At 44.5% G+C, this 24,444-nt stretch overlaps 1 protein-coding gene and 1 non-coding gene across 2 annotated transcripts in view; both read left to right on the top strand.

Moving 5' to 3' along the window:
• Positions 1-24,444, top strand: part of LOC124716751 — a 324,669-nt gene that overhangs the window by 193,088 nt on the left and 107,137 nt on the right. The window contains exon 18 of the mRNA XM_047243294.1: positions 15,159-15,490. Coding sequence (XP_047099250.1) covers positions 15,159-15,490 — 332 coding nt within the window. The remainder of the gene's footprint in view (positions 1-15,158; positions 15,491-24,444) is intronic.
• On the top strand, positions 6,005-6,079 carry Trnat-ugu. Its single transcript has one exon. It is a non-coding gene; the product is annotated as a tRNA-Thr (tRNA).

Genomic DNA, 24,444 nt, shown 5'->3' with positions numbered 1-24,444 from the left:
GATTGTGAAGTGGAAAAGCGGAGGAGCGACAAAGGCTCAACCAAGAACTTACGTACTGATGGATAAGGACGATTGAGTACTGTGGAAAGCAGTGGGGTAAAACATCGCATGAAAACAACGAAAGGAATCGCTTGAGGGTCCCAAAGTGAGTCCGGAAATGCTACCAGCAGTCCATCTGGTAAAACACTGTGCGTATGGAGTTAAAAAGCGTGAGATACAATAGTCGGGCAGTTCCTCATAAGCCACAAATTTCTGCACTCAATGGTAAGCGATGCTTGAGGTGGTGTGTAAAGAGCGGATGAATGGAAAAGAGTGATTTGCAGCGATAAATGAGGCTACATCCTGTCACAATCTCATGGAACAGTTTGCATGTGGCGAATTCCTCAACAACGTTACCTGCCAACGTGTATATTGCCAACAGTGAAGTACAGAGAGAGTTAAGCTTTGGTATGAGGGAGTTTTTCGTGGTTAGCCTATGATCCCGTTTTGTGCTTGAAAAACAGAAATGCCGAAACATATGGGCACATTTTACAGCAATAGGTGTTACATAGAATTCATAAACAGTCTGGAGATAAATGTTTGCATCACTGTGGCAGTGCACCCAGTCATAGAGCAATGTGTGCAAGTTAACGGTTTGTGGTCAATAGTGTAGCTCAAATGGACTGGCCTGCTGAGAGTCCCTTCGTACAACGTCAAGTGTGGTAATAAAAACCACTGTCTCAGAGGAAACAACCAACCTAATCATCTGTCCGTACGCGCCGGCAATATTAGAGACAAGGTATCAGTGAAAAGTCGATGTTACTGACACGTATCTTTTATATTTTGACTTTCTAGCTGTTGCGGGTTTATAATTAATCTTTATGTAACGCAGATTGTCTTGGCATTTGCTGACATCTGGGGAAGGATTTCTAATCAGCAATTTTATTGCATTTAACTTGCTCGTGTAACTACTGAGGTCAGTCGCCTCATTCTCTACCACACGCCGGCTCCTTATGCAGCCACTTGCATGAGAACAGTAACATGGCATCTTTGGCATCCCCCTCACCTGGGACAAGGGAGATTCGTTCACCTTCTTCAAACTCGACCGGTGGGAGCGAGGTCACAAAGGCGACAACATGCTTCCCGCCGTTTTCATAACCAGTCTTTTGATTGGTTGAAGGGAGATCACGTGAGGAAGCGTCCAAGATTTACTACAACTTCCCTTGTTCTCAAGCCACAGAAGCCATAAGCGTCGTGCACTTTTCCCAGCCATGTGATTCGCTTAGCGTGTCGCCTTTTGTAGTGGATGTTGGGGATTGGCCGAGACCACGCCCAGCAGCCGGACGGCTGTTAAGCTGTTGGGGAATAACACTCTTATTCCAAGCTTCGATGAGTACGCAAGCTTCTGTTAGAACGTGGATCTAAGTGTTAATTGGGCTTGAAATTAATCAGTTAGCTCATGTTCAAACCTGATATCAGCGCCACCAGGCGTAGTCACTATCGCTGTTGTAATTTAATCATTTCATGTGGGGTTCTTCGTAGACTTAGAGAAATCTTTTTGCAACGTTGACTGGAATACTCTCTCTCAAATTCTGAGGGTGGAAGGGGTAAAATACAGGGAGCGAAAGGCTATTTACAATTTGTACAGAAACCAGATGGCAGTTAAGAGTCGAGGGGCATGAAAGGGAAGCAGTGGTTGGGAAGGGAGTGAGACAGGGTTGTAGCCTATCCCCGATGTTATTCAATCTGTATATTGAGCAAGCAATAAAGGAAACAAAAGAAAAGTTCGGAGTGGGTATTAAAATCCATGGAGGAGAAAAACTTTGAGGTTCGCCGATGACATTGTAATTCTGTCAGAGACAGCAAAGGGCTTGGAAGAGCTGTTGAATGGAATGGACAGTGTCTTGAAAGGAGGATATAAGATGAACATCAACAAAAGCAAAACGAGGATAATGGAATGTAGTCTAATTAAGTAGGGTGATGCTGAGGGAATTAGATTAGGAAATGAGACACTTAAAGTAGTAAAGGAGTTTTGCTATTTGGGGAGCAAAATAACTGATGATGGTCGAAGTAGAGAGGATATAAAATGTAAACTGGCAATAACAAGGAAAGCGTTTCTGAAGAACAGAAATTTGTTAACATTGAGTATAGATTTAAGTGTCAGGAAGTAGTTTCTGAAAGTATTTGTATGGAATGTAGCCATGTATGGAATTGAAACGTGGACGATAGTTTGGACAAGAAGAGAATAGAAGCTTTCGAAATGTGGTGCTACAGAAGACTGCTGAAAGATTAGATGGGTAGATCACATGAGTAATGTGGAGGTATTGAATAGAATTTGGGAGAGAGGAGTTTGTGACACAACTTGACTAGAAGAAGGGATCGGTTGGTAGGACATGTTCTGAGGCATTAAGGGATCACCAATTTAGTATTCGAGGGCAGCGTGAAGGGTAAAAATCGTAGATGAAGAGATGAATGCACTAAACAGATTCAGAAGGATGTAGGTTGCAGTAGGTACTGGGAGATGAAGCTTGCACAGGATAGAGTAGCATGGAGAGCTGCATCAGACCAGTCTCTGGACTGAAGACCACAACAACAACAATGTGAGGTTTTGGATAGAGGCCGTAGGTCTTGGGTAAGCCGCGAACTAACACTGTGGTCATTATCATGAAGTCAGTGGAGAATCTTGTACTAACTCCTTGCTTCAGATTATCAAATCTAATTGGGACTGTTAGCAGTTGGTAGTGTTTCTGGAAATACTGTAGACTGAGTCTGTGCTTACGCTGACAGAGAGTAGATCAACTTCTGGTCATTATTACTATCACTACGGCCTTAGTTTGCGTAATTGAAATGGACTATGGGTTGCCAGTTTGTAGCGGGTCACTGCTTTATGACACTAGATATTGAGCGTCAGTGATAGAGGGGAGAAAATGTCATTACTTTTCAGGAACGGTGGGAGGGAAAGCGACACTTTGTGGGCGGTGGAATGGGTTCTCTACTTGGATCAGTGGGTGAGGTGTGAGTGAAACACATTGGTGGTTCCACTGTCAGTCATTTACTGACACACAAGAACCTTTGAACAAACAGAATAATGTAGTGTGTTTTAACACACTCAGTTCCTAATGGCAGTGGTGCGGCGCCGAGTCGCAGCTTCAGATTCCAGTGACTGCTGACATGGCGACAGCTCGAGTTGCAGCGGAGGGCTACGCGACGTGTTGTTCTTTCAATACCGTGCCCGTGATCCTCTTCGGCGCGGCGCGGTTTTCTCCTTGTGAATTCACTTGTTGCGTTATTAACAAGTGACCACGGTATGGCGCAGAGTGCTCCGCCCCGGAAGCGAATCAGTGACCCTCAGGTTCGGCGTCTTCTGGCGGATTTCATCAAACTATAAGTTCACAGGTGACCCATTTGGTGAGACCGCAGTCCCTTCGTCCTCAACAGCCACCTGGGTAAGTGCCACGCGAACTCCTTTCTGGTAACATCTGGGATGGTATCTTCCGCGTTGACCTATTGGCGTGATGCCGACATCTTCAGTCGAGCAGCATAGTGGCTAAAAAAAAAAAAAAAAAAAAAAAAAAAAAAGTTCCAATGAAGTAAGACGTAAGCTGACTAACCATCAGTTCGTCCGTCCAGGCGACATTTCTTTATCATAGAATTGTATATCAATACCTTCAGCTGCTGACGGGCGTTGATATATATCAACGGCGACAGGTGAAAATGTGTGCCCCGACCGGGACTAGAACCCGGGATGTCCTGCTTACGTGACACTCTCTCAACCCATCTGATCCACCGAGGGCACAGAGGATAGTGAGACTGCAAGGACTATCTCGCGCACGCCTGCCGCGAGACCCACATTCTCACCTTATATGTCCACACACTACATTCGTATTGTCCCTACACAACATACTCATTACTCGTGGAAGACATTCTTTCCAAGTCCCGTAAGAGTTCGGGGAATATGTGTGCATCCGCACAGGAGGAGGAGGAGGTCAAGGCCGGTATTGCCAGAACTATATGCTTATATGGATATTTTCACCTGTCCCCGTTGATACACTCCTGGAAATGGAAAAAAGAACACATTGACACCGGTGTGTCAGACCCACCATACTTGCTCCGGACACTGCGAGAGGGCTGTACAAGCAATGATCACACGCATGGCACAGCGGACACACCAGGAACCGCGGTGTTGGCCGTCGAATGGCGCTAGCTGCGCAGCATTTGTGCACCGCCGCCGTCAGTGTCAGCCAGTTTGCCGTGGCATACGGAGCTCCATCGCAGTCTTTAACACTGGTAGCATGCCGCGACAGCGTGGACGTGAACCGTATGTGCAGTTGACGGACTTTGAGCGAGGGCGTATAGTGGGCATGCGGGAGGCCGGGTGGACGTACCGCCGAATTGCTCAACACGTGGTGCGTGAGGTCTCCACAGTACATCGATGTTGTCGCCAGTGGTTGGCGGAAGGTGCACGTGCCCGTCGACCTGAGACCGGACCGCAGCGACGCACGGATGCACGCCAAGACCGTAGGATCCTACGCAGTGCCGTAGGGGACCGCACCGCCACTTCCCAGCAAATTAGGGACACTGTTGCTCCTGGGGTATCGGCGAGGACCATTCGCAACCGTCTCCATGAAGCTGGGCTACGGTCCCGCACACCGTTAGGCCGTCTTCCGCTCACGCCCCAACATCGTGCAGCCCGCCTCCAGTGGTGTCGCGACAGGCGTGAATGGAGGGACGAATGGAGACGTGTCGTCTTCAGCGATGAGAGTCGCTTCTGCCTTGGTGCCAATGATGGTCGTATGCGTGTTTGGCGCCGTGCAGGTGAGCGCCACAATCAGGACTGCATACGACCGAGGCACGCAGGGCCAACACCCGGCATCATGGTGTGGGGAGCGATCTTCTACACTGGCCGTACACCACTGGTGATCGTCGAGGGGACACTGAATAGTGCACGGTACATCCAAACCGTCATCGAACCCATCGTTCTACCATTCCTAGACCGGCAAGGGAACTTGCTGTTCCAACAGGACAATGCACGTCCGCATGTATCCCGTGCCACCCAACGTGCTCTAGAAGGTGTACGTCAACTACCCTGGCCAGCAAGATCTCCGGATCGGTCCCCCATTGAGCATGTTTGGGACTGGATGAAGCGTCGACTCACGCGGTCTGCACGTCCAGCACGAACGCTGGTCCAACTGAGGCGCCAGGTGGAAATGGCATGGCAAGCCGTTCCACAGGACTACATCCAGCATCTCTACGATCGTCTCCATGGGAGAATAGCAGCCTGCATTGCTGCGAAAGGTGGATATACACTGTACTAGTGCCGACATTGTGCATGCTCTGTTGCCTGTGTCTATGTGCCTGTGGTTCTGTCAGTGTGATCATGTGATGTATCTGACCCCAGGAATGTGTCAATAAAGCTTCCCCTTCCTGGGACAATGAATTCACGGTGTTCTTATTTCAATTTCCAGGAGTGTATATATCAACGCCCGTCAGCAGCTGAAGGTATTAATATATAATTCTAATTTAGGCTGCAGGTCATCAATGGTGTCTGTTCTTTCAGACATGCCCGAAAGAACAGACACCATATCCATATAAATATATAGTTCTGGCAATACCGGCCAGGACCTCTTACTTCTGTGCACATGGACACTCATTTACCCGAACTCTTGCGGGACTTGATAAGAATGTCTTCCACGAGTAATGAGTGTGTTGTGTAGGGACACTACGAATGTAGGCCGGCCGCTGTGACAGAGCAGTTCCAGGCGCTTCAGTCCGGAACCGCGCTGCTGCTACGGTCCGCAGGTTCGAGTCCTGCCCCGGGCATGGATGTGTCTGATGTCCTTAGGTTAGTTAGGTTTAACTAGTTCTAAGTCTAGGGGACTGATGACCTCAGCTGTTAAGTCCCATAGTGCTTCGAGCCATTTGAACCATTTTGAACGAATGTAGTGTGTGGACATACAAGGTCAGAATGTGGGTCTCGCGGGAGGCGTGTGCGAGATATAGACCCTGCAGTCGCACTATCTTCTGTGCCCTCGGTGGCTCAGCTGGATAGAGCGTCTGCCATGTAAGCAGGAGATCCCGGGTTCGAGACCCGGTCGGGGCACACACTTTCAACTGTCCCCGCTGATATATATCAACGCCCGTCAGCAGCTGAAGGTATTAATATATAATTCTAATGTCGTCCTAGACGGCTGCAGGTCATAAATGGTGTCTGTTCTTTCGGACATGTATCTGTTTCTTTGTCTGTTCTTTTCCCCTCAGAGGATCCCCTCATGCCCGTTTGTCAGAGGTATTTATTTGGTGTTTTCGCCAATGTTGCGAAGTTTTAATGGCGGTGACTGACTCTTTGGTCATCGATCTATGCTTCTCCCGTTGGGCAGAAATGTGACCAATGTCGACACACGTGCCGGCTTTCCTTGTTTTAACTCTATGCTGGCGCGGTAGGGCATTTCCCTGTCCTCCGCATCGCCAGATACGTCACGCATGAGAGTTTAGTATACTGACAGCTCCTGGAGCATTGACCGCTCATGTGCGAACTGCGCTGGTCATTGTTCTTCTTGGAAGCATTGCTCGTTCGTTGAGCCGTCGAAGTGCTGACTGCTGCTGCGCCAACCCCACTGTCCATCGAACTCCTAGTTCATCTACTGCCGCTACCGAATATGGTGGCTAAACATGTCAAAATGTCTAAAGTGTCACGTATTTTTCTGCCTGGTCTCTGCTTTGAACAACCATAAATAACACATAATTATTATGGAAAATGAAAATGAAGTCCCATGCTTCTTGCAAGAGCGTAGGGGAACGATGCGGGTGACTTGCACCGCCGTACTAGGCAAGGTCGTAATGGAGGTGGTTTGCCGTTGTCTTCCTCCGACCGTAATGGGGATGGATGGATGGATGGATGGATGGATGGATGGATGGATGGATGGATGGATGGACGACGACGACGACGACGACGACGACACACCGCCACCCCGTCATCTCGGGGCAGGTGAAAATCCCTCACCCCGCCGGGAATCGAACCCGGGACCCAGTGCTCGGGAAACGAGAACGCTACTGCGAGACCACGAGTTGCGGACATAATTATTATGCACAACCATAAACAACACACAATTATTATACACAATCAAGTTTAAGGAATGCTAACATTCACTGTATCAAATAGTTTATTCACGGTTTCATTGAAGTCTGTTGGAGATAGTGATGCTATCGTTTGTGTTCATAGTTTTCTGTGCCGATTCATTTGGTTGTGTGCACGTCTGCTGTCGTATCGTCACTTCCTATGATCATAACTTTGAACGCAGTGAACTTGAAAATTCGGTATAAAAAAGACTTTAAAGTTTACCAGGCATCTTTAATGCACTGAAGCGGTGGTATCTTTCGCTTGGATTCGTGGTTCTGTGGTAGAAAGCTTGTCTATCAAGTGGGCAGTACGCGTTCGATTCCCTGCCCTGGTATTTTGCAACAAAAGGTGCATGTTCCATGAGCATTTCCGTGAAGTGTAAAATGCACGAGGAAGGAAAAAAATCGTTATATTTTTAATTCCTAAGTCTTTATCAACAAAGATCTATAAACAAACTCGCTAGTTAAGAATTTAAGTTTTCATTGAATACTGGATTTCCTTCACCACAGATGAGACCTGGGGGACTGTCGCCTGCTCTCTGACACGCATTCCGGTAATTTTACCAGTCCTACATATCATTTCACAAGCGGAGTCCACGACGTTCAGATAACGGGTTTACTTCAAACGCTGTGCACTTTCAGATTTCGAGAAAATCGCAGGAGATGTTGTGCGCTTCAGTGATGTACCAGTGCATGCGATCCAGAACGCGACATGGCGGCGGTCATGTGGTTAGCGTTCACGCTCCGTAATCGGTGGCCCGCTAGATCGATTTCTTTTATTATTATTATTATTATTATTATTATTAGTCGTAAAGCTCCCAACATGGAAGACGCTAAGTAAAGATGGTTCACTTCTGGGGCTTCTTATTCTTCTTGTTTGCCCACCAGGTCTTCATTCTTTGCGAGAATTCAGCTTTTCTTTCTTCGCTCCATTTTGTTCCAGTTCTCGGCGCTTTTGTCTCTGGTTTGACCTCCCATTTGTCAACTTTAAGTTTGAAATTGTTTCTTTTGTTCATGTCTTCAGTAGTAATGTTGGCTAATTCCAGATCTTTCTTTACATTTTTGATCCATTCTCCTCCATTAACAAGGGATGCTACGTATCTTACTATTTTTTTTGTAAGTCTGTGATCGGGAAGTCTCATTATGTGGCCATAGAATTTTAGACGCCTCTTCCTCATGTCTATCTCTATGTTAGAATATTCTTCAATTTTAGAATTTTTCTGTAATCTATACCCCTCTTTGGTCCATCTTGGTCCCAGAATTTTCCTAATGATTTTCCTTTCCTCTTTCTTCAGGTTTTCCATATCTGTTTTCCTTTTGAGTGTCAAGGTTTCGCTGGCATATAGCATTATTGGTTTAATTACCGACTTATAATGTTTAATTTTTGTATTTATAGATACACATTTTTTATTGTAAATGTTTTGGACCAGCCCTAGACCCCTACGAGCTTTTAATACTCTTTCTTGTTGTGAGTATTTTTCAGAAATTATCTCTCCTAAATATTTAAAGTATGATACCCTCTTAATTTCTCCATATTTGGTTTGTAACTTAGAAATTTCTAGATTTGTTGTTGTAAACACCGTTTTCTCAAAAGATATTTGTAGGCCAACTTTTCCTGCACACTCTTTTAAGGTTTCTATCTGTTTGACTGTCATTTCACTAGAATCTGCCATTATTGCAAGATCGTCTGCGTAGGCTAAGTAGGGGATTTGTAGGTCATCTTTTTTGGTTCCCAGTGATATTGGTTTCCAGTACTTTTCTTTTTTGAGTTCTTTTTCCCATTAATTTGTTTTCAACACCATTTTGACAAACAGCAATGGAGGGTGAAACTTTGACAATGCCAGCCACTATAGTTCAATTCTTTTATCTTGGCGGCTCGCGCATGCCCGCCTAGACGCTGGAGATTGCTGCGTTGCCAGTTGCACACGACGCACGTGCCAATAGAAGCAGCGCCATAGTGTAGCATAGTTCGCAAGCTTACGTGTAGGGAGGAGCGCGCAGTTCATGAAGTAAAGCTACCACGGCCGCATTAACCCTTTCGCTGCTACGAAGAAGTGCTCCCTGCATTCCGCGCTGTGGGTGATTTTGTCACTGTACTGCTCGCCTGTGCAGACACATTGTGTTCCGACTGCTTTGACACTCTTTATCATTCGATTCCACAAAAACTATTTGGCTCAAAAATTAGATTTTTACCTATCTTCTTGACTGATACCTTCCCCCCATAAATGACTTAATTTTGTTTCGATGTTCAACGCAGTTATTATGCAGCATTAAATATACACTCCTGGAAATGGAAAAAAGAACACAGACACCGGTGTGTCAGACCCACCATACTTGCTCCGGACACTGCGAGAGGGCTGTACAAGCAATGATCACACGCACGGCACAGCGGACACACCAGGAACCGCGGTGTTGGCCGTCGAATGGCGCTAGCTGCGCAGCATTTGTGCACCGCCGCCGTCAGTGTCAGCCAGTTTGCCGTGGCATACGGAGCTCCATCGCAGTCTTTAACACTGGTAGCATGCCGCGACAGCGTGGACGTGCAGTTGACGGACTTTGAGCGAGGGCGTATAGTGGGCATGCGGGAGGCCGGGTGGACGTACCGCCGAATTGCTCAACACGTGGTGCGTGAGGTCTCCACAGTACATCGATGTTGTCGCCAGTGGTCGGCGGAAAGTGCACGTGCCCGTCGACCTGGGACCGGACAGCAGCGACGCACAGATGCACGCCAAGACCGTAGGATCCTACGCAGTGCCGTAGGGGACACTGAATAGTGCACGGTACATCCAAACCGTCATCGAACCCACCGTTCTACCATTCCTAGACCGGCAAGGGAACTTGCTGTTCCAACAGGACAATGCACGTCCGCATGTATCCCGTGCCACCCAACGTGCTCTAGAAGGTGTAAGTCAACTACCCTGGCCAGCAAGATCTCCGGATCTGTCCCCCATTGAGCATGTTTGGGACTGGATGAAGCGTCGTCTCACGCGGTCTGCACGTTCAGCACGAACGCTGGCCCAACTGAGGCGCCAGGTGGAAATGGCATGGCAAGCCGTTCCACAGGACTACATCCAGCATCTCTATGATCGTCTCCATGGGAGAATAGCAGCCTGCATTGCTGCGAAAGGTGGATATACACTGTACTAGTGCCGACATTGTGCATGCTCTGTTGCCTGTGTGTATGTGCCTGTGGTTCTGTCAGTGTGATCATGTGATGTATCTGACCCCAGGAATGTGTCAATAAAGTTTCCCCTTCCTGGGACAATGAATTCACGGTGTTCTTATTTCAATTTCCAGGAGTGTAGTAAACCTTTGCACGAAATTTTGAAGAGTTTGCAGAGGTAAACGTTCCATAGAGTATACTTTCCGTATGGTCGATTTTAGTTGCCACAATGTTGAGAATGAAATGTGGACAAGATACCTATATCTTTCATTTAATTTAAGTACCACATAAGTGTCGTATGTAATATTGAGAAATATTCCACCTTTCGCGACTGTAACAAAAGTTTTTCTTACACTGGGCACGTTTGCCTTTATTTTAAAGAACTTCAATCAATCAAAAGGAAGTAGACAAAATACATTAAACAAAACTGTGGACTTACAAAAACATTAGGACTTGAATATACCGTCTGTCAGTGAAGTGCTCAGAGCTATGTCAAATATAATTTTGTGTGTGGCACACAAATACAGCATTTATTTGCTAAAACACTGATGAGCCAACACAAACGTTGAATATTGTGCTACCACAGCACAAAACTACGAAAGGTAACTTGGCAATGGAGGACACAAAATACAGTCCTCTTATGATGCTTCAAAAGAGAGAAACGCGTCTGGTCTAAATAAGTCGCTTTTGCAGAAGAGGGATATATTTCAATACCATTGGTAAAACTGCGACTGTGGAACAAAAACAAGAAATAGAACATGAATACCATTGTGTATGTGCCATACCTTTCACCGATGGAAGTGCTTTAAAATAAAGCCATACGCACCGTGTGTACATAAAACTTTTATTACAGTCGCGAAAGACGGAATATTTCTCAATATTACATACGACACCTATGTGGTACTTAAATTAAATGAGATATTGTTATACAGTAAATATTATATGAAATTTAGGTATCTTGTCCACATTTCATTCTCAACATTGTGGCAACTAAAATCGACCATACGGAAAGTATACGCTATGGACTTCTACCTCTGCAAACTCTTCAAAATTTCGTGCAATGGTTTACTACATTTAATGCCGCACATCAAAACAAAATTAAGTCATTTATGGGGGGAAGGTATCAGGCAAGAAGACGTGTAAAGATCAAATTTTTTGGCCAAATAGTTTTTGTGAAATCGAATGATAAATGTGTCAAAGCAGTGGGAACACCATGTGTCTGCACAGGCGAGAAGTGCAGTGATGACAAAATCGCGCACAGCGCGGAATGCGGGGAGCACGTGTCTGCAGCAGCGAAAAAGTTAATGAAGAGGCAAAGCACTAGAAATTTAATTCAAACGAATAAAATTCGTGAAGTAAGGCACTCCAATATTGTTTTTAAATATAGAAAATATTAAGCACCGCACAAGGTTTGAACTCATAACCTTTCACTTGGCAGCCTAACACCTTAAACGTTCCGCTACCTCAGCTCATCGAACAGTGTATCTCCATAAGGACTCTAGCACCTCACGCAACTACTTATAAACACTGTTGGTATGAGTATGAATTACTCACGCTTCGTCGAAGTACAGTAGGAAATAAACAATTACCGCTGTTCTTTATTGCGAAAAAGCAGTTCGTGAGATTGAAGCAAACACCTTTCCTTGCTATCGCCTGAATTACGAGTCTTATTGCTTGTTTGGTTTAATTAATTAATAGAATATGAAGCAATTGGTATAAAGAATGCTTTTTCCAAACTTTCTGTAAAAGAAAGTCTGCTATCAAGACATTGCTTATGTTCTATTACTTTATTTATGACTGAACGTTTCTAAAACTGAAGACACTCGTCCTGCTCTGCACTGCTGTCGAGATCTGGCAACGTCGTTCTCTGTTCATTGGCTGACTGTGTTTTGTGACGTCAGATGCGCAGAACGAACCTAAACTCGGCCGCCAAGATATATGACGCGCACTTTAGTGCTGGCGCAACGTCAGAACAATCATCAGCCGAAGAACCCGAGACTGGGGCCAACAGGCAGATTGTCAACAAGTGGCCACGAATAACTTTATAATTTTGTACCAGTCATTTTATTTCATGCATTACATTGGAAAGCTAATACGTTGAAAAGGCAAGTGAATTTGCATGAACTTTTACAGAAATCCCAATGTTATCCGGTCGTTTGCATAATTTTTATTATGACAACAAATATTTATGAACAAGTAAACGGCCAAACGCATAAAATTTACCTGTTAATGTATACCTGATGTGATTTCCAAAATGCATTGTACATCCATTCGGGTAAGGTTCCGAGAACTGCTTTGCACCTGGACGCTTCGAAACGCACACAAGCGTTTCAAGGACTAGGGAATGTCCTGGAAAGTCCAAGTCAAAATCGATAAATAAAGGTGTAAATAAATTCATTGAATAATACAACGAATTATAATATGCCAGAATATGAGGGTAACATACTATTAATCGTCTGGTGTTGTTTCGATATATCAAGTTGCAGTATGACATTTTTCTCACAGACATGGTCAAAATAAAGTGTTATGTATTACATCGAATGAATATAGTTTTCGCGCATACACAAGGAATACAGTGATTCCAAGGAAAAACAAAGCACGTTGACATTTTGAAAAATTTCTCTTTTTTTCTCCACACTTTGGATACAAACCGTGCTTACCGCAAGATTTTCGTAAAAATCGATACACAGATTGACGATGTTCGATTCAAAGTATTTTAATAGCATCCTCACGAGAATCGGTTTCTCGTTCATTGTCAACAAAATATGAGCAAGTCTGAAGGCGCTGGATAAAGTTTTTAACTTACCCATAGAAACAAAAGTAGCATAATATTTGTTGTAATAATTAAAATTAGTAAACAGCGAAATAACATTGGAAACAGAATAAAAGTTCATGTAAATACATATATATTTTCATCATACACTGAAGGGTTGGTTGATTTCGCCGATTTGACCCAACAGCAAGGTCATTGGTCCCATCGGGTTAGAGAAAGATGGGGAAGGAAGTCGGTCGTGCCCTTTCAAAGGAACCATCCCGGTATTCGCCTGAAGCTGTTTAGGGATATCACGGAAAACCTAAATCAGGATGGCCGAACGCGGATTTGAACCGTCGTCCCCCGAAAGCGAGTCCATTGTGCTAGCCACTGAGCCAACTCGGAACACTGAAGAGCCAAAGGAACTGGTACACCTGTCTAATATCGTGTAGGGCTACGGCGAGCACGCGGAAGTGCCGCGACAAGACGTGGCATGGACGCGACTAATGTCTCAATTAGGGCTGGAGGGAACTGACACCATGGATCCCGCAGGGCGGTCCATAAATTCGTAAGAGTACGAGGGGGTAGAGATCTCTTCTGAACAGCACGTTGCAAGACCTAGATATGCTCAATAATGTTGATATCTGGAGAATTTGGTGGCCAGCGGAAGTGTTTAAACTCAGTAAAGTGTCCCTCGAGCAATTCTGGATATGTGGAGTGTCGCATTGTCCTGCTGGAATTACTAAAGTCCGTCGGCTAAAAATGGTTCAAATGGCTCTGAGCACTATGGGACTCAACTGCTGAGGTCATTAGTCCCCTAGAACTTAGAACTAGTTAAACCTAACTAACCTAAGGACATCACAAACATCCATGCCCGAGGCAGGATTCGAACCTGCGACCGTAGCCGTCCTGCGGTTCCAGACTGCAGCGCCTTTAACCGCACGGCCACTTCGGCCGGCAGTCCGTCGGAATGAACAATGGACATCAATGGATGCAGGTGATTACAGGATGCTTACGTACCTGTCACCTGTAGGAATCGTACCACTGCAGCTGCACACGCCCCACAACATTACAGAACCTCCACAAGCTTGAACTGAACTGTCCCCTGCTTAACATGCGGGGTCCATGGATTCTTGAGATTGTCTCCATACCCGTACGTCCGATACAATTTGAAATGTTTTCAGTCATCAACGGTCCAGTGTCGGTGTCTACTTGCCCAGGCGAGACCTAACAGCTTTGTGTCGCGCAATCATGAAGGGCACACGAGTGGGCCTTCGGCTGCGAAAACCCAAATCGATGATGTTTCGTTGAATGAATGGTTCGCCCTCTGACACTTGCTGATTGCCCAGTATTGAAATCTGCAGCAATTTGCGGTAGGGTTACACTTCCGTCACGTTGAACGATTTTGTTCACTTGTCATTGGTCCCGTTCTTGGAGGACCTTTTCCCGGTCGCAGCGATGTGGGGCATGTGATGTGTTACCGGGTTCCTGATATTCACGGTACACTCGTACGGGAAAATCCCCGATTCATCGCTACTTCAGAGATACTGTATCACATCGCTCGTGCGTTGACTGTAACACCACGTTCAAAATCACAAATCTTGATAATCTGCCATTCCAGAAGCAGTAACCGATCTGACAACTGCGCCAGACACTTGCCTTTGTAGGCGTTGCCGACCGCATCGCCGTATTCTGCCTGTTTACATATCTCCGTATTTGAATACGCATGCCTATACCAGATTCTTTGGCGCTTGAGTGTAAATTACTAGTGTTGAATAAATATAAATAAGAAAAGGCTGTACAGGACTCGATCCAGCGATTCACCGATTACGGAACATCAACGCCATCACATGATCGTCGCCAGCTTCTGTTCAGGGTCGCAACGCACCGGTACATCACACTCACACTCAAAATGTCTTCCACGATTTTTTTCGAAATCTGTTAAGTAGAATGCCTTACAACTTAACTACCGAAAGCGTACAAAGTTTGAAATAAATCCTTGATCCAGCCGTCGTGGTCTCACATTGTCACTTTGATCAAATTTCTAGCTGACGTCACTAACTTCAGATGAACTAGCACTGTAACGACAGAATGATCATCCCGCTGTTTGTTCCCTTAACCTACCAACCATCGACTCTGTGGCCACAGCAGAGACTCTTGCCTGCAGACGAACCAGGCGCCAGCGCGGCCCAGCACTTCGGACATCCTGGGTCTGTTCGACGCCGCCCCAGCCACCACTGCCGCCAACGTCGACGTGATGATGCAGCAGCAGCAGCAGCCACCCAGGCAGCCTTCCGGGGGCGCATCGCCCGTAGCAGCAGACCTGCTGCTGGGCGATGCCTTTGGGGAGCCGATGACGTCGGCCCAAGAACTTCAGCAGCAGCAGGACACGTCTGCCGTGATGGACTTCACGGGCGTACCCACGGGGCCCGCGACTGCAGAGAGCGACCACCCAGTGGCGGATTTCGACTTCCTTGGAGGTGAGTAGACAATCCTCTACTCGTAACCTGTTTTCAGAGAGGAAAAGGATCGATAATGTCAAAAATTCGACGTGTGTTCGGGCAAGTGGTGGGATAACCCTGTGGTCGGCAAACTCGTTAGTAAAAAGTGCCATATATCAACGGCACAACGATTGAAAGCTCTTTTGAGGTACAGATTTTTAAATCAAAACTACACTACTGGCCATTAAAACTGCTACACCAAGACGAAATGCAGATGATAAACTGGTATTCATTGTACAAATATATTATACTACAACTCACATGTGATTACATTTTCACGCAATTTGGTTGCAAAGATCCTGAGAAATCAGTACCCAGAACAACTACTCTGGCCGTAATAACGGCCTTGATACGCCTGGGCATTGAGTCAAACAGAGCTTGGATGGCGTGTACAGGTGTACAGTTCATCAAGAATAGTGACTGGCGTATTGTGACGAGCCAGTTGCTCGGCCACAATTGACCAGTCGTGTTCTATTGGTGAGAGATCTGGAGACTGTGCTGGCCAGGGCAGCAGTCGAACATTTCCTGTATCCAGAAAGGCCCGTACAGGAACTGCAACATGCGGTCGTGCATTATCCTGCTGAAATGTAGGGTTTCGCAGGGATCGAATGAAGGGTAGAGCCACGGATGGTAACCCATCTGAAATGTAACGTCCACTGTTCAAACTGCCGTCAATCCGAACAAGAGGTGACCGCGACGTGTAACCAATGGCATCCCATACCATCACGCCGGGTGATACGCCAGTATGGCGATGACGAATACACGCTTCCAATGTGCGTTCACCGCGATGTCGCCAAACACGGATGCGACCATCATGATGCTGTAAACAGAACCTGGATTAATCCGAAAAATGACGTTTTGCCATTCGTGCACCCAGGTTCGTCGTTGAGTACACCATTGCAGGCGCTCCTGTCTGTGATGCGGCGTCAAGGGTAACCGCAGCCATGGTGTCCGAGCTGATAGTCCATGCTGCTGTTAACGTCGTCGAACTGTTGGTGCAGATGGTTGTTGTCTTGCAAACGTCCCCATCTCTTGACTCAGGGATCGAGACGTGGCTGCACGATCTGTTACAACCGAGCGGATAAGATGCCTGTCATCTCGACTGCTAGTGATACGAGGCCGTTGCGATCCAGCACGGCGTTCCGTATTACCCTCCCGAACCCACCGATTCCATATTCTGCTAACAGTCATTGGATCTCGACCAACGCGAGCAGCAATGTCGCAATACGATAAACCGCAACGCGATAGGCTATAATCCGATCTTTATCAAGGTCGGAAACGTGATGGTACGCATTTCTCCTCCTCACACGAGGCATCACAACGACGTTTCACCAGGCAACGCCGGTCAACTGCTGTTTGTGTATGAGAAAGCGGTTGGAAACCTTCCTCGTGTCAGCACGTTGTAGGTGTCGCCACCGGCGCCAGCCTTGTGTGAATGCTCTGAGAAGCTAATCATTTTCATATCACAGCATCTTCCTCCTGTCGGTTAAATTTCGCGTCTGTAGCACGTCATCTTCGTGGTGTAGCAATTTTAATTGCCAGTAGTGTATGTAGGTGGTGCACTCGCCTTACTTTAATTAGGATATTTATAAGTTAGCTTTTTCAAGAACCTCCTCAATCTAATCGAAACAAATTCGCCGAGGTCGACCCCTCCCCATGTTTTCCTGGATTTAAAGCAGTAAGTCCAGGGATATGTTACATACGAATAAAGGGGAAATTCTTTAGCTACAGTCTCCTAAATGCACATGCCGCTATTGAGGAGAAGACCGCAGAAGAAAAGGAGATCTTCTATGAGGAACTGGAGCAAGCTTATAGACAGCGTCCAATAAATGATAAAAATGTTGATAGGAGATATGAATGCTAAGGTAGGCCAGGATCGGGTCTTCTCCGCTACCATTTATAAATAGAGCCTCCGTGAAGAGAGTAATAACAGTGAACTCTTACTTGTTTACTTAGTTCGCCTGCTTCCTTAGGTTCATCCTAGCGGTATGTCCACACAATCTCAGAATGCCTTTCTCAGAACTTCAACGTACATTGTTTTACACTCCACAATGCTCCGTAAAATCGAGTAAGATATTTCACTTAATAACCGTATTATTTTTGGACAATATTAGACTGTAGGGTATCCATAAAATTAAATCATGACAGTGACCTCGCATTCCTTGAAATATTTGGGTAAATGAGTTTTGAATGTTGTTTTTAATTTTAGGTAATATAAGCAATAGGACCATGTCTCAGTTTGGTCCTGATAAGGTTCATGGTTGAAAATGATTGTTCACAGAATATGTAGACCCGAATAAGGAAAGAACAGCAACCTTTAGTTTTTCCAGGAGAATCTGAGTCACGAATACAAGTCCATATGTTAAACATCAACAAGTCTTCACTTCAGAAGACTCGCCTAAAGATAGGCACAAATGCCAATTAAGTATGTAAAAATAAGAGAACAATTATACACTGAAGACCCAACTGGTACACCTGCCTAATATCGTGTAGGGCCCCCACGAGGACGCACAATTGGCGCGACACGAGGTGGCATGGACTGACGTAGTGCTGAAGGGAAATGACGCCATGAATCCTGCAGGGCTGTCCAGAACTCCGTAAGGGTACGAGGGGGTGGAGGTCTCTTCTGAACAGCACGTTGCAATGGATCCCAGATACGCTCATAATGTTCATTCTTGGGTACTTTGGTAGTCAACGGAAGTGTTTAAACTCAGAAGAGTGTCCCTAGAGCCACTCTGTAGCAATTCTGGACGTGTCGGGTGTCGCATTGTCCTGCAGGAATTGGCCAAGTGCGTCCGAATGCACAATGGACATGAATGGATGCAGCTGATCAGACAGGATGCTTACGTACGTGTCACCTGTCAGAGTCGTATCTAGACATATCTGGGGTCCCATATCAAACCAACCGCGCATCTCCGCCTCCCCCCCCCCCCCCTCCCACCTTTATAGAGCCTCCACCAGTTTGAAAAGTCCCCTCCTGCTGGCATGCAGTGTCCACGGATTCACGAGGTTCTCTGCATACCCGTACTGCTCCGAAAGCCAATATCGAGTTAGTTAAGTTCCAACCCTCGTATATATCCTCCGCTGTTAGTGTTGCCACCTACCATGTGTGAATGATGATTGCACATGGACGTTGAACATATGCGGTGATCACATAAATGTGATTCGAGAACGTACAAATGTGAACAAAAGTGATGACCTCCATTATGCTACAACTACCTCTTCAAGAGTCGAAACATTGCTTGTTAAGATGTAACCTCGTATTTTATTTACTTCTTGCCAAATTTAGCTTCTCGTTTCTAAAAAATTACCAATTTTTTATGAAAAATCGAATTTTATTAGTGTAACACATTATCATTACAATCAGCAGATAGATTTGAAATCAAAGAAGTAAAAGTAATATTACTTCAACAGTGTCGGTACAATAGAGTTTTGGCTATGTCGCAGGTAACTAACAAGCCCTCCGTGCTACAATGCTGGGAAAAAATCTACACCTTCAAGGACAAGGATAGTTTGAATAACAACACCGAATAACTTTTGTGGACTGGCAAGACAGCTAATCCACTAGGACGGGAGGCCGAAGGGCATGCGTTTAAGCTCACGCAGGAAGGCGTGAGGTCTGGAACAGGACAAGGTCTTCGTAGTAGCAAAAATAGCACGTAGCTTCTGGAATACTTAACTTTAATCCATAATTGGTGAACATCGGTCTGACGGTACATGCATCACAAGATAAATAGCAATTGATAATGGCGCCTTGCTAGGTCGTAGCAAATGACGTAGCTGAAAGCTATGCTAACTATCGTCTCGGCCAATGAGAGCGTAATTTGTCAGTGAACCATCGCTAGCAAAGTCGGCTGTACAACTGGGGCGAGTGCTAGGACGTCTCTCTAGATCTGCCATGTGGCGGCGCTCGGTCTGCAATCACTGATAGTGGCGACACGCGGGTCCGACGTACACTACCGGACCGCGGCCGATTTAAAGGCTGCCACCTAGCAAGTGTGGTGTCTGGCGGTGACACCACAATAACCATTCAAATTAGTATAAAAGTTCTAATAATTATGAAGTCAAGATTTCCCTACCGATTTCCGAAATGGAATGTCCAGTGCGTCTAGCTCCAACTCGAGATTCTCAGAGTTAGTTCCCTTCGTGCGGCCATAATCACATCGGAAATCTCTTCACACAGATCAGCTGAGTACAAATGACAGTTCCGCCAGAACAATGCACTTTTATACCTTGTGTGCGGGATACTACTGTCATCTGTATATGTGCATATCACTATCCCATCACGTCAGTGTATTGTTTGTTACACATACAAAATAAGTACAAATTATCCTGTTTTGTACCCACATTGACAATTTTTCTGCTCAAAATGTTACGGGAAAAAGAAGTCATAATTTAAGGTATGCGCTAATTACACATTGTTATAAATATGACTCAGAGTACTTTACACACAAAATGAGTGCCCTTTGCTTTCTTCGGCAGTCATCCAAAGATTCTTCATCGGGTTCCTCTTTTTATCGCGTAACCTTCTTTTAAAAGAGAATGAAAAAAATTATTCTGATGATTGGAAATGAAAATGTTTTATTAAAAATTCTCTTTAATGTTGGTTAAAAGCCACGGCTAATTCTTTCTCAGGGCGCTATCGCCAGAAATACCATACGTATTCCAACGTGAAGACATCCGTCTTACGATGGGTTTAAAAAAAGAATCTTTCATTTATGTTACGCGATAAACCAGTTAAATAAACTGCTTAATTATTTCTTTCTCTGTGAGGCTTGATGCTCCAGATAGCTGCCTCTGCGCAATGGCAGCGTATACATTAATAAAAATTATTATTCATAAAACTGTACCTTTGGCCTAAAAAATGAAATGAAAAATATTACAGGACGCCGTTATGTATTTATTACGATTATTACCTTTAATACTTATTGGAAGAAATGACTATTAAAAGCGTCGCTACAACGATTAACTTACACAAAATGGCCAGGGCAACATTTAATTATTACGTAAATGAATCATAGATCAGAGAAGGCACTCTTTGCTACCAACAAAAACACATTCTACCATAAATAATTGCATATATATTTGACATAATTGATAATAACGCTACAGATAAGTATATTAATTATTTACAGACCGTGATCTCTATACGACTGTCAGATAGGACATCAGAAGCAACAAGACCAGGAAGACCAAGAAGAAGACAAAGAAACAAAATGTCCTTTCTTATATACTACGATACAGATATAGTAATTACTGCACATCTAAGGGCGCAGAGAGCGCTTCCATTATTGATGAATATCGATAAGTTAATTTACATTACTTTTTTTTCCGGAGGCTATGCTATAGTTCCCTCCTTCAGCTTCTGAGGCTACATCACTTTCATCTGTACACACGGTATTATCATCTTGAACATCTTCCCCTTCACTAATTCCCCATTGTCTGTCTTTATATCAGTTTCTTGAAGCAAATCATCCTGCATCTTAGTGTCAAACTCAGCGCCGTCTGCATTGTGCTAATTTCAGTGACAAAAGACGAAATTGGTACCGAAGAGGGCCAATATAATAAAGTTAACACTCTTCTGTGATTGATGTTCCACGTCCGATGCTACACTGGGATAAATTGCAAGCGATAAAACAAGTATGTCGCCTGTTAGAAAATCAGTCACACAATTACTAAAAATTCGTAATATTTACGAAAAGGTCATCAGTGCCAGCAAACCGCTGGATTCGGGCAACAAATAATTCAGCAGTTGTTAACGACAGAGTTCGCCTTGAAGGTACTGAAGAGCACGTGTCGCTAATGTCCCCAGATGGTGAGAGCCACGAAGCCATACCAACTGCAGTTGTAAATTTTGTGGGGATTTAGTCATCTAGGTTAAGTATGAAATAACTAGTTTTTATGAAAATTGACATATATGAAGTTATAACCGAAGATATCAGTCCCCTCTGGAATCACAGGATTCTTGCTATATCATTGGCTTGATTGCATTACAGTATGCAGTGTTGACGTACTTTTTCTCATGGACCACACTGTGTATGACCAGAATGTCTTTGGGTTTTGTGATAAATCTTTCGATAATACTCTGCTACGGTAATTTTCAAGGATTGTTCTCGTTTGTCCCCCTCTGAGAATACCGCTTCAGTTGTAAGACCTTAATTTATAGACAAGACCGGTTTCAGAGCATTTTAGCTGCATCATCAGGTGTAATCTATACAAATTGACAGAAACTCGTGTAATGCAAGAAAAGTAACTAAGACGAAGACATATACGGGATGAAAACGCAAAGCAAACCACTTTCCGATGGAGAAGAGAGAATGGGATGACCCAACGTACAGTCAAAAATTTTTCGCCAAGTAGCAGATGTCAAGCATAAAATAACATAATCGCACGATGATGTATAGAAAGGACGAAAACTAAATAGAAAAAAATTCTAATAAAAATATCGGGTACGTAAAGTGGTAATAAATTCCACTCACCTTTAGCCACACTGTCTGGTGAGCTGAAGGGTCCCCATATACCGAATAAATAATCAGAAACCGACCATTTATGCTCATCTATGAGGTTATGTAAATTTAAGCGGCTCACGTTCCCTTCTTTACCTAAGAAGGACTGAAAAACGTAATGGTGAAGACCCAGTTATTCATTCTTAAATTGTAGTTCATACCCCCAAAATGATCGAGTATAAAACTATTTTAAGAGTTAGCAAGGAAGGGCCTTGAACAGTCGGCAAAAATCAGGACGTCGCACTTAACCAACACAAGCGCGCAATGGATGTGTACTCACAGGTTGCGTGTCAAGATGGAACTGCGGAAGCGCCAGACAGAGACGTGTAGAAAAAGTTCGTGTGGAGCACGCATGCGCATCCACGGATAGACAGACATGCAGCACGATGGTTGGGCTGATGGGCAAGCTGTATGATACCTTACAATGTGTTAAAACCGATATAAATTCATGAAAATTATTATTAGTGTCAATGTTGCCCACGAAAACCAGCACGTTAATGGATGTAAAATGGTTCAAGATAAGAAAAGTTCTAAACCATACAACGAAAATTTATAAAAAGGTCAGGATCCAGAGTAGCGTGTTGCGCTTCACAGGAATCATGCTTCATTTACAATTTAGTGAAAGGACGGAAAACTCAAAAGGTAAAGTAATTTAATTTTTTTTAATAAAACCGAAATCGAAAACGAGGCAAACTGGTTATATATATAAACTGACAGAATTAAGGCCATAGAGAGGACTGGACGTTCGTGTTGATTTTATTGCTGTTGTCAACTTCAGTCCGAAAACCGGTTTGATGCAGCTGTCCATGCTACTCTATCCTGTGCTAGCGTCTTCAGCTCCGAACAGCTACTGCAATCTAAATCCTTCTGAATCTGCTTACTGTATTCACATTATTCACATTATTCACATTGACTTCTTGATCGCACTCTACGACCTTTACCCCCTCCCCCCCCCCCCCACACACACACACACCCACACACACACACACACACACACCCACACACACACACACACACACACACACACACTCGCGCGCTCTCTCTCTTTTCCCTCCAATGTTGAATTGATGATTCCTTGATGTCTCAGAATGTGTTATCAACTGATCCCTTCTTTTAGTCAAGTTGTGCCACAAACGTCTTGTCTCCCCAATTCTATTCAGTACTCCTCATTAGTTACGTGATCGAGGCATCTAATATTCAACATTTTTCTGTAACACCACATTTCCAAAGTTTCTAATCTCTTCTTGTGTAAACTGTCTGTCGTTGATCTTTCACTTCCATATGTAACTACAGTCAATACAAGTACTTTCAGAAAATACTTCCTGACACGTAAATCCTATATTCTGTGCTAACGAACTTATCTTTTTCTGCAACGCTGTCAGCACTGTTCTGGCGTATTGTCAGTCTCCATTTTATATCATCTCTACTTGGACCACAATTTATTTTACTGCCCACATAGCAAAACTCATCTACTACTTAAAGTGTCCGGCCCCGGTAGCTGAGTGGTCAGCGTGACAGAATATCAATCCTAAGGTCCCGGGTTCGATTCCAGGCTGGATCGGAGATTTTCTCCGCTCAGGGACTGGGTGTTGTGTTGTTCTAATCATCATCATTTCATCCCCATCGACGCGCAGGTCGCCGAAGTGGCGTCAACTCGAAAGACCTGCACCAGACGAACGGTCTACCCGACGGGAGGCCCTAGCCACACGACATTTCATTTCATTTACTACTTAAAGTGTCTGATTTCCTAATGTATTTCCCTCGGCAACACCTGATTTCATTGGACTACATAATTCGGTGAAATTCACCTGCTTTCTTTGGAATTGTAAATATTACATTATTTTTCAAATATGATGCTATTTTTCCTGTCTCATACGTCTTGGACACAAGATGGAGGTGTTTTGTCATGGCTAGCTCTCCAAAGGCTATCAGTAGTTCTGTACTTCAAGAGAATACATATTAAAACTTCTAAACTATGACGTACAACGATAATTTATGTTCAAAAAGGGCCAGGTTTTAGACTAGCGTGATAAGCTTTCCAGGAATCGTCCTTGATTTAAAATTCGGAAAATGGATGAAAAAATCGCAAGAAAAGAATATTTTAAAACTTAAAAAAAGCACGCAAATAGAAACCGTGACAAACCGGTACTATATACAAACTGACAGAGTTAAGGCCATAGAGGGGGTTGCATGGAATCAGATAATTTCTTTCCTCTGAAAAATCAGAGGAGATTGGATGTTGTTGTTTTGTTGTGGTCTCCAGTCCGAGGACTGGTTAGATGCTGCTCTCCATGCTACTCTATCCTCTTCATCTCCGATTAACTACTGCAACCTACATCCTTCTGAATCAGCTTATTGTATTCATCTCTTGGTGTCCAAGATGTTTACCCCCTAACACTTCCCTCCAATACTAAATTGATGATCTCT

The sequence above is a fragment of the Schistocerca piceifrons genome, chromosome 9 (assembly GCF_021461385.2).
Source record: "Schistocerca piceifrons isolate TAMUIC-IGC-003096 chromosome 9, iqSchPice1.1, whole genome shotgun sequence".
Classification (NCBI taxonomy): domain Eukaryota; kingdom Metazoa; phylum Arthropoda; class Insecta; order Orthoptera; family Acrididae; genus Schistocerca; species Schistocerca piceifrons.
Note: the sequence above shows the minus strand (reverse complement) of the source record. Positions and strands in the feature narration are given on the sequence as shown.